Genomic DNA, 11,251 nt, shown 5'->3' with positions numbered 1-11,251 from the left:
ATTTTTTTTTTAAGGCACTCCTTTTTCTGAGAAAAAATAAGACAAAAAGTCACCCAACATACATATTTGAATTTGCTAATTTTCAGTCAAGATCACTCCTAATAGAGTTTGTGGGGCAAAATTTCACCAAACAACAAAGGGAAAGTAGGGAGAGTGAGAACAGAGAGGTGGATGGCCATGAGAGTAACCTATTTGCAAGTTCTCTTTTGGGATGAAATCCAACTAGCTAGATAGATAAGAAGAGTATAAACTGATATATGCTATGCTAGGCCTACCTAGTTAGATATAATTGCCTTAATTCATCTGCAAAATAACTGTAATCTGTGATATTGCTCAAGGTGGAGTTCAGAGGGCCAGAGTCCAAATAACTAGACTAAAAAATAAGATTTAAGTGGGGGGAGGGGGGAGAGAGTCAGTGGCTCATGTTCTTGTTTCCCATTTGTTCCAGTCCAATAAAATCTAACTATGTCACTGAAATGAAAAGCAAAAAACTCTTGTTTGTAATAGAAAAGAATTTAACTTACTCAAAACCAGAAAAGGGGGGAAGGGAGGGAGGAATAATGCAATACACATTTAGAAATATAGAATTTATTTATATTCATAAGACAGTTTCACATTCTGTACATGGCTACCAGAACAGATACAATACTCCCAGGAGTTTACAACGGCATTATATTGCTGTCAAACATTGCTTATGCTGTGTGAGTTGAGGAAAACTTATTTCTCCCTCTAAAAAAAATTAAGGCTCAGTTTCCAAAAGGTAATTATATCAGTCATTTTTTCTGTTTAAGAGACTGGGAAAACTAGGGAATAAACCACAAAGGGGTGGAGGGTGAGGGGTAGCTCCGCACACTCTCATTCATTCATACTGAAGTTACTCAATGTGATTTTTTTTTTTTTTAAGGCTCCTTCTATCTGAAAATGTGTTTGGTTATAAAAACAAACAAATCAGTAGATGGGAGGGGTACTAGGTATAGATCTACAGTATTCAAACAAGGAAAACTAAGCTCTTTGTTACCAGTTGCTGGCTAAAATGTGGTCTATGAGCTGCCTACATATAAATGCACATACACATTAACTTTGACTCACTTTTCTTTGGTGAAGCTTAATTCACCTGCAAAATAACTGTAATCTGTGACATTGCTCAAGGTGGAGTTCACAGGGCCAGAGAACTCCTGTGAAAAAGAAAAGTAGTATTTCTCTTCCGACATACTAATAACACTAATTTATGTTTCCTTTTGACTTTCAGAGCAGGTGGCCACAAAGTTGTCCCTTTTCCTAAATACAATCCTCCATTTTTCCTTTCAACCTTGCAGTAGACCATAACCATAATGGTCATCTTGCATTGATGTGTAATCTCACCATTTAAGTGACCGAAGAAAGTGGCAAGGCTAATTATAAAAAGAGAGTTTGGGCATTTTTGGAGAAGTACCCTACCGATGAGTTCCAAACACAGTTTACAAGCACTTTTTTCTATACAAATATTTCATTCAGTCAACAGTGACGCCATCATTTTATCAAAGCAGAATCTGTTTGAACTCAGTAAACCACCTTACAATCCATGGGGCTAATGTTACAACAACAAAAGCCAAAAAGGGCACCTGTAGGTTCTGCCTCTGGCATAAAGAGGTAGAGACAATCATTCTGTAGAAAAGATTCACAATCATAAAAACAAAACAAAAAACAAAGCCATTCCATTTCTAAGGGCTAGTTGTAGATCTAAAGGCTGTCAGTTGTCCTCTTAGCTGACAGATCCATTGCCCACAATCATCTTGCTGTAATTTTTCTGCTGCTCTTCCTTGAGGGTGTCCTTCACCTTTGCTCTCTTTAGTCCTCCATCCCTGCGAACAGAAAGACAAATACATAAAAGATACTTTACAGCAGTGATTTAAAAGAGTTAACTTAATAATAACATGCTGTATGATGCCATGACGCTTAGGCAGCTGGGATGAAATAAGGGAAAGAACACTGGATTTGGAAACAGGAAGACCCAGATTTCAGTCTCTGCCCTACCACTTGCCAAACATACATTGCTTTGAGGAAGCAACAATCTCTCTGATGTTTGGTTAAAATAAGTAACAATATCTCTAACTCAGTTTCTTTAGAAGTTAAGGGGTAGTGTATTAAATATTTGGATTGGCCAGGTGCAGTGGCTCACATCTGTAATCCCAGCACTTTAGGAGGCTGAGGTGGGTGGATCACCTCAGATCAGGAGTTCGAGACCAGCTTGGCCAACATGGTGAAACCCTGTCTCTACTGAAAATACAAAATTAGCTGGGCATGGTGGCACATGCCTGTAATCCCAGCTACCTGGGAGGCTGAGGCAGGAGAATCACTTGAATCTGGGAGGCGGAGGTTGTGGTGAACCGAGATCATGCCATTGCACTCCAGCCTGGGCAACAAGAGTGAAACTTTGTCTCAAAAAAAACAAAAAAAAAAACCAAAAATTGGATTGAAACAAGGATTATTAAAACTAGGATTATTTCTCTATATTGTTCCTTAAGGAAAACAAAATACTGGTTTTTCATCTACCTATGTCTTACTGGAAAACCATAGGAAAATTTAAAATATACACAGAAGAAACGGTAAGGGTATATACTGTATATGTGTGGGTAAATTTCTTAAAGATAAATGATTATTCAAAAAAGATAAATCATTGTTCAAATATAACCCTATCTATGTTTAACAAGTTGTATTTTCATTCAAAGCACTACATTTCCAGCATTTATAATCTTTTATATTCCAAAACAGACTCAGAATAAAACAAACAACAAAATCACAAGTTGCATTCAACCAGAAGTGCCTATGTAAGCAGCATTCCTTCATTCAGAACCTGTAAATCTTTGAACTCTCTCCAGGGTGCCTGTCTGGGTATAAGAACTCTGCAGGCTTTTCCTTCTTTGGATTACACACAAAGAAACAAAGGAGTTGCTGGGAGTAGTTTGGACTACCATAGGTCACTATCTGGCTCCTAATCTAATGTTTTAGATTTTAACTGCTAGGAGAGCATGGGCTGAGAACTTGCTTACTTTATACTCTGACTGTTTAATTTTAACCTAGTTAAGCGTGCATGTTTACCAAATGCTTTCTGATGATGATGAATGATCATAGGTTAGCCAGTGAACTCAGTGCCATGAGGACAGAACTTGACCTCCATAGAGACACCTGCTTGAGACCAATGCAGTGCTCTGGCTTCTAGAGTCAAATCTAAGACGCAGCAATAAGTCCTCAACTTAAAAACAGACTGTGATCCACAAATCATCCAGGGGGTCAGTTGTGGGAAGTTTTCATGAAACAAGATGATAATTTGTTGTTAGGTCCACAGAATTGTCCACATAAGCCTCTTTTATCCAAATGAGCTTCTTCTATTAACAGCACTTACCTGAATTCTGAATAGTGAGAACTAAGGCAACTAAAGAAGTAAGAAAGGCCTTTCTCCTTTCACAAGATCCAAGCCCAAAACAGGCAAAAATTTAAGTCTTGAGCAATCTGACATCATTTTGTACAATTCTCCTTCCCAAGCACCCAATAAACCTCATGCTGCCCTAAGTACTTAAACTGTGACTTGCCACCCCTAGAGACTTCAAAATTTTACCCAATTCCCCTTTGCAATGGCAGCAGGTCTTAGTTCTTAAGGAAAGGAGCAGCCATATGTAAGAGCCAGTTTAAGATCATAAAATTATATTTTCACTCAATCTATGAAAAAAAAATCTAGATATGTTAATTCATATCCAATAGGTAAATGACAAATATCTCTAGAAAGGCAATGAGGCCACTTTCTTTTCTTTAAGAGGCTAGGTAATTAAAAGTAATTTTATTGTACAATTGCATATGGCCTGATAAAAGGAAATTGGACAATTCTGACGATCATTTTTGACGGATTTAGTTCAGCCACTCTGATGGAGAGTCTGTACTTGGCTGACTCCCCTAAGTGGTTCTTGCCTCTCAAGGCTTTCTTCCCTTCCTCTGCATCTGAGACTACAGACACTGACTTCAGGGTAGAAGCAGGAGGGCTGAGTGTCAGGTAAGATAAAGGGTGTGTAAAGAGTTTTAAAAACTGAATAAGGAAAAGGAACCCAGCTGCACATATGACCATGGGTTATAGGACATCTGTGGACCAAGGTCGTTTTATATAGTTTTATGATGCTATGATTCTGTCATTTAGTTTAACATATTCCAATGTAGATAGTGTAATACAAATGTTTAGTCCTAACCTGTGCCTTAGGACTAGTCAGTTTCATACTCCAGGGTGTATGGAACTCAAGTCATATACCCTGTTAGTCAAGAACTCATACTCCAGGGTGGTCAGCCAGCATTTAATCAGAAGGCTGCCTTTCAGAGATGCCACTAATGGCTTTAGCTATCTTTATCTTTATTGCCCATCGATTTCTCAAGCTTTGTTAATTAGCATAACAAATTTTATTTATTTATTTATTTATTTTTGAGACAGGGTCTCACTCTGTAACCCAGGCTGCCGTGCAGTGGTGCGATCTCAGCTCACTGCAGCCTCAACCTCCTGCGTTCAAGGATTCTCAGGCCTCAGCCTCCCGAGTAGCTGGGACTACAGGTGTGCGCCACAGGGCTCAGCTAATTTTTGTATTTTTTTTTGTAGAGACAGGGTTTCGCCATGTTGCCCAGGCTGGTCTCAAATTCTTAAACTCAGGTGATCTACCCACCTCAGCCTCCCAAAGTGCTGGGATTATAGGCATGAGCCACTGCACCAGGTCCTTGCATAACAAATTTTAGAAATGAGTTTTCACTGTAGAAATTAGTGGCTTGTTAATTTGCATAATGGATATCAGAAACGGTTTACCTGGACACAATTAGTTGTATTCACACTATGTGAATGGATAAATATTTTAGTGATACTCCCCACCCTTGCATAACGGAGTACAGTAAGTCCTCCCTGAACACCGTTGATAGGTTCTTAGAAACTGTAACTTTAAACAAAATGATTTATAACAAAACCCAGTATTTTTTCTCATCAACATTATAAAGAAAGTACATGGAACAAAATGATGTTATTTATTCAAGAACCTACTATAAAGTCATTTTGCTTAAAGTCACAGCCTACAAGAACCTATCAATGATGTGAAGTGAATGCTTACTGTCTAATATCTAGCCAGCCCTTCTTCTAGAGGCAGACACCTTAAACCATCCTCTGCTGGTTCAGGAGGGTCCTTGGTTTCCTGGCTGACAGCCTAACTCAGATGGCCAAATCCTCCTCCTAGAAACATTGCTACAATTGCCTCAAATAAACTTTTCATGCAAAGTGTTTTTCAAACACCAAAAAAGACAGCAGGAACTTTATTAACTGTATAGGACTTGAAGTATAGACTGTTTTGTGACAGACTGCTAATTTAATACCCTGTATGTAAATAAGAATCCAGTCTCCAGGCCAGGGAGCTCATGCCTGTAATCCTAGCACTCTGGGAAGCTAAGGCAGATCACCTGAGGTCAGGAGTTCGAGAGCAGCCTAGACAACATAGTGAAACTCCATCTCTACTAATAATACAAAAAAAATTAGCTGGGCATGGTGGTGCACACCTGTAGTCCCAGCTACTCAGGAGGCTGAGGCAGGAGAATTGCTTGAACCCAGGAGGCAGAAGTTGCAGTGAGCCCAGATTGCACCACTGTACTCCAGCCTGGGTGACAGAGAGGACTCCATCTCAAATAATAATAATAATAATAATTCAACCTCCCACTATAATGTAGGTATAGTTAACCTTCACTGATATAGACTGAATGTTTTTGTCCTCCCCAAAATTCCCTAACTACCAATGTGGTGCTATTTAGAGACTGATCCTTTGGGAGGTAATTAGGGTTAGATGAGGTCATGAGGGTGGGGCACTCATGATGGGATTAGTGCCCTTATAAAAAGAAACTAGGACTAGAGAACATGCACTCTCTCTTCACGCCTGCACAAAGAAGAGATCATGTAAGCACACAGGAGAATGCAGCTATCTGCAACACAAGAAGAGAGCCCTTATCAAAAACTGACCATGCTGCACCCTAATCTCAAACTTCCAGCCTTTAGAACTGTGGGAAAACAAAGTTCTATTGTTTAAGCCACCCAGTCTGTGGTACAGTAACTCCTCCCTTATACAAGATTTCACTTTCCATGGTTTCAGTTACCCACAGTCAACCTGGGAAAATATTGAGATATTTTGAGAAAGAGAGAGACCACATTCACAAAACTTCTATTAGTCAGTGTATTATTATAATTGTTCTAGTTAATAGTTGTTATTGTTGTTAATCTTTTACTATGACTAATTTATAAATTAAGCTTTATCATAGCTATGTACATAAAGAAAAAAACATAGTCTATATAGGATTTGTACTATCGTATTAGGAATTTACTAGGGCTCTTGGAACATATCCCCCATTATCCCAGGGGACTACTGTATTTTGTCTGGCAGCCCAAGCAGACTAATACATTCACCTACGTTCAATCTTCAAACAAACAAAAACTAAAACCATAGTGATCCATAACTAAAATATTTCACTTATTTCCCTTCTTTTCAAGTTGTTCAATTTTCTTATTATACAGTTATAGCTAGAGTTAAATATGAATGAGCCTGAAAGTAGCCCCTTGCCTCCCAATGTCTGCCGTACTCACAAATCCATTCTCCTTTTCTTCTTCAGAAAAAGAACCCTAAATGTGAGATAGGCACATGACCACCCAGAACAATGACTACATTCCCCAGCTTCCTTTGCAGCTAGGTGTTGTCACATGACTTGAGTACTAGCCAATGGATACAAGTACAAGTGGGATATACAACTCTCAGCTTGTGCTCTTAGAGATGGGTGTATCCTTTTTAAAATTCCTTCCTCATAGCCATTTGCTACACACAATGAGTAGAGTTGGAACAGCCATCGTGGACCATAAGAGAAGCACAAATTGAGGAGAGTAAAGCAATACAGATTGAGCTGTTACCAGCCTTGACTGGTTATGTTAAAGTGAGAAATAAACTTCTATCTTACTTAAGCCATTGTTATGTATAAACCACTATTACTTTCAGCTAAATCTATAACTAACTAGAATGATAAATGACATTATTACCAGTGACTCTTTTTAGTTAAAAAAAAAAAAAAGGCTAGGAACAGTAGCTCATGACTGTAATCCCAGCATTTTGGGAGGCTTAGGCAGGAGTTCAAGCCCAGGAGTTTGAGACCAGCCTGAGCAACACAAGGATACCCCATCTCTACAAAAAATTTTAAAATAGCTGGGCATGGTGGCAAGCACTTGTAGTCCCAGCTACTCGGAAGGCTGAGATGGAAGGATCCCTTGAGCCCAGGCAGTCGAGGCTACAGTGAACTATGATCATGCACTGCACTTCAGCCTGGGTAAAAGAGTGAGGCATTCTCTTAAAAACAAAACAAAAAAAAGTGATAGTACTTCTGAAAGATCTCTTACCAGGGAAGTTCAGTCAGGCCTCCTTGTATAGCAATAGCAGACTTAACCCTGTTAGCAAACTGGACTGCATCTTCTCCTTCCTGGTTAAAAAAAAAAAAAAAAAAAAAAAAAAAAATTACAAGAACATCTTAGTTTATCGAGTTTTTAATACCATCTCATAATCATCTGTATTTGTTTTAAAATATAAGATTCATTTTCAGCTCAAATGCTTTGTATTCTTAATCAATCATAGCAAATATTTGTTCTATCAAGAAAATGCAGTGCTGTATTGTTTAATTTTTTACCATGTGCATATATTTATCACGCTCTTTATTAGTGTTACCCAAGATAATATCTGTTGGTTCAATAAACCAAGAGCAATTGTAACACCAACATGGAAAAGAATCTCTAAATATAAAATGGTTTGATTTAAAGGGAGCTAAATACATTATTTAAAAAATGACTCATTTGCTGAGCAAGCAGAAAAGCATGGCATGGAGAAGGGAGACACCCAGGTTTTCAGGTGAAGGTCTCCTTGTCTCTACCTGATTAGATAAAGTGTTAGCTAAGGAATACCTCTCTGGTCATCGGGGGCATGTACCACACGTCACAGACGATGGCCCAGCTGGTCATCATTCGAAGCAGGTAGCTCACCATGTTGTACTTACTACTGTTCCAAAATGCATCACCAAACTGAGGGTTATACTGAGAAAAAAGAAAAGAAAATTCATCCCAGTTATGAACTAAGGGTGGTTTCTCATCTGTGCCCAATGTTTTAAATGTGGTAGGCCAAACAGCTTTATCAGACTGTAGGAAAAAGAGAAGTTATTTCACTTGATAGAATTTATTAAAAAATAAAAGTAAACCAGGCCAGCTAACACGTCTGACTAGAGCTGACTACTTTTCTAAATAGAACCACAGAGTGCAGCAACAAGAGTTATTTATGTGACTATTAAATATCTGTCTCCTTACTTAACTAGAAGGCTGATGAAAGCAGGAACAGCAACTGTTTCACTTAACACTACGAGCAAATACAGCGCCTGGCACAGAGTCATCCAGTATACATCTACCTACAGATAGAGAGTGAGTGCATGAGAAAGCAGAAGAGGCAAAGTGCAGAGGACTGGTACATGCAAAAACTGGTGTTCTTCGTTCTTGCAAATTTTAAGTTTAAAATGCTACCAAAATAAAATTACCAATACAATATCTTTATAATAGTAATTATTATTCTTATTATGGTATGTGTTTTACCTTAATTGCAACTGGATGTATGGTTCCTCCAATTTCAAAGCTCCCCTTTTTAAACATCATGACTGAAGTATTGTTGATGCAAGTTCCTGCAAGGGGGTGAAGGTAGGAGCATAAATATTTTTAAAGGGAGTCATTTTAAAAATAAATTTTAAAAGAAATTATTTTGATATAAAATAATTTAAAATATCAAAATTACAGGCATTGTACTACCATATCATAAACCAAACCCTGCCAAAGTAGTAATCCAATAGTTCTAACTAAGCAGGTTTAACAAGAAGCTTTTACTTTTCTACTGAACACTCCATGGGCCTATGGGTACAACTTCTTCTCAACAGGTGATAATTTCAATACATGCAACCCTTAAAGTCATGGACAATTCTGCTCTCGGTTCACTACCCAGAAATGACTTTTGAATTAAAAAGGTAACATGACTTTTATCAAATCTCAAAAGAAAGCAAGGAATTAATAGCTCAGAGAATGACATCCCATTCCTGTGAGAGCAGAGATCTGGGCTAAGGTTGCCAATTCTATGGCAATTCTGTTCCTCACACATTTTTGGTGGTTTATTGTTATCAACTATAGCTCGGTAGGCAGGCCCATTCTTACCTTCAGGAAAAATTAATATGGGTAATTTCTTCTTATCAGCAATATGTTCTTTTAGTCTACGAAAAAAAAAAAGGATCAAAATTTTGCCTTTTTAAAGAGAGAGGTGGATGTCCTTTTTGATATTCTTTGCACTTTACTGGCACAACTGTGAAGCAATAAGGGGAACAGAATTGAGATATAAGTAAAAGAAATAAATTTGAAGTTGTTTCCTTTCTAAAAAAGTATAAGAAGATCTGCACTATTATAATTTCTCAAATTTCAAAGTAAGTGATTTTTTTTTTTTTTTTTTTGAGATGGGGTCTCACACTTTCATCCAGGCTGGAGTGCAGGCGCATGATCTCGGCTCACTGCAACCTCCACCCCTTGAGCTTAAGCAATCCGTCCTCCTCAGCCTCCCAAGTAGCTGGGACCACAGATGTGCACCACTACACCTGGCTGAGTTTTTGTATTTTTTGTAGAGATGGCATTTCACCATGTTGCCCAGGCTGGTCTGGAACTCCTGAGCTCAAGCAATCCACCCGCCTCAACCTCCCCAAGTGCTGGGATTACAGGCATGAGCAAATATGCCTGGACCAAAGTAAGTGATTTTCAGTGTCTTCGCCTGTTCTTAAAAAAGAGTACTAGACAGTCATGTGACATGGACTTTGGAGACTCTGTGTCATGAGCTTTGTGCTCTTTTCCATGTTCTTAGGTTTCCTCATCTGAAAAATGGGAATATTGGGTTGCTGGATCTAACTGCATTATGGCCATTAAGTACAAGACAATCCTTAAACGATTCAGGTTGAACTTTCCATTTGTACACCATGAAGCTGAGAAAGACTGACGTTCTCCCAGGCTTAGGTTCTGTCCTCCCTGCAGCCAACACTATATTCCCAGTTCTTCTCTCCAGAGCTGGTAAGGGCTGAGGTAGCCAGACTGCAGCTGCCAGAGTGTCCCACTGCCAAATGATCTCAAGATAGGGAATCATTTCTCTAACTTGAAGCAGATTCAGCAAATACTTTTCATTATGTTCTTAAGAATATAATGTGTTTATAGAAGCAATAACCAATGTGCCTTCAGTTAAAGGCCTCAGGGCAAAAGCTGTTTCCTAACAAAGGTTTCTGGTAGCTCAACTTTACCCTAAACCCCAAAGGTTCCTTCTCCCATTCCTCTATCTCTAGCTGGACCTTTTTTTTTTTTTTAAGACAAAGTCTCCCCCTGTTGTCCAGGCTGGAGGGCAGTAGTGAGGCTCAGCTCACTGCAGCCTCAACCTCATGGTCTCATGTGATCCTTCCTCCCAAGTAGCTGGGACCACAGGCATATGCCACCACATTCGGCTAATTTTATTTATTTTTTTGTAGAGATGAGGTCTTACTATGTTGCCCAGGCTGGTCTCGAACTTCTGGGTTCAAGTCATTCTCCCACCATGGCCTCCCAAAGTGCATGGCTTACAGACGTCAGTCACCATGCCCAGCTTCTAGCTGGACTTAAGTGATAACAATCATTCAGCAAACAATCAATCATCTATTTAGCAAGTAGTTATCAATTATTTAACCTTCAAGGTGGTATCTTTTTCCTTCTTCATATATTTTTCCTTGAGGTGAAATATACATATCTAATTTATTTTTTAAATTGCTCATACTCAAGTGAGAACATATCAAATTTAAAGGTGGTAATTTTTATCTTTGAAGATTCAGTGACTGGACTATATCTAAGTCACAGCAATATAAATACATTGGCCTTCTAATCCCATCATATATCCCACCATGACTACAGAATTACATTTTTAAAAAATCTGACTAAGACAATCAGAGAAATGCAAATCAAAACCACAATGAGCCACTATCTCACACCAGTTAGAATGGTGATCATTAAAAAGTCAGGAAATAGGTGCTGGAGAGGATGTGGAGAAATACAAACACTTTTACACTGTTGGTGAGACTGTAAACTAGTTCAACCATTGTGGAAGACAGTGTGGTGATTCCTCAAGGATCTAGAACTAGAAATACCATTTGACCC

General features: G+C 38.6%; 1 protein-coding gene across 2 annotated transcripts in view; it reads right to left on the bottom strand.

Annotated features, from left to right (window-relative positions):
* Positions 1-572: 572 nt before the first annotated feature.
* GPAT3 (glycerol-3-phosphate acyltransferase 3) overlaps positions 573-11,251 on the bottom strand; it is a 70,013-nt gene continuing 59,334 nt past the window's right edge. For both annotated transcript variants that reach the window (XM_007999116.3, XM_007999115.3), the window contains exons 9-13: positions 9,254-9,309; positions 8,648-8,733; positions 7,973-8,101; positions 7,418-7,497; positions 573-1,841 (exon numbers count right to left, since the gene is read on the bottom strand). In XM_007999116.3, the coding sequence (XP_007997307.1) occupies positions 1,742-1,841; positions 7,418-7,497; positions 7,973-8,101; positions 8,648-8,733; positions 9,254-9,309 (451 nt within the window). In that variant the 3' untranslated portion in view covers positions 573-1,741. The remainder of the gene's footprint in view (positions 1,842-7,417; positions 7,498-7,972; positions 8,102-8,647; positions 8,734-9,253; positions 9,310-11,251) is intronic.

The sequence above is a fragment of the Chlorocebus sabaeus genome, chromosome 7 (assembly GCF_047675955.1).
Source record: "Chlorocebus sabaeus isolate Y175 chromosome 7, mChlSab1.0.hap1, whole genome shotgun sequence".
Taxonomy (NCBI): Eukaryota; Metazoa; Chordata; class Mammalia; order Primates; family Cercopithecidae; genus Chlorocebus; species Chlorocebus sabaeus.
The sequence above is the reverse complement of the archived record's forward strand: the minus strand, read 5'-3'. Positions and strand labels throughout refer to the sequence as shown.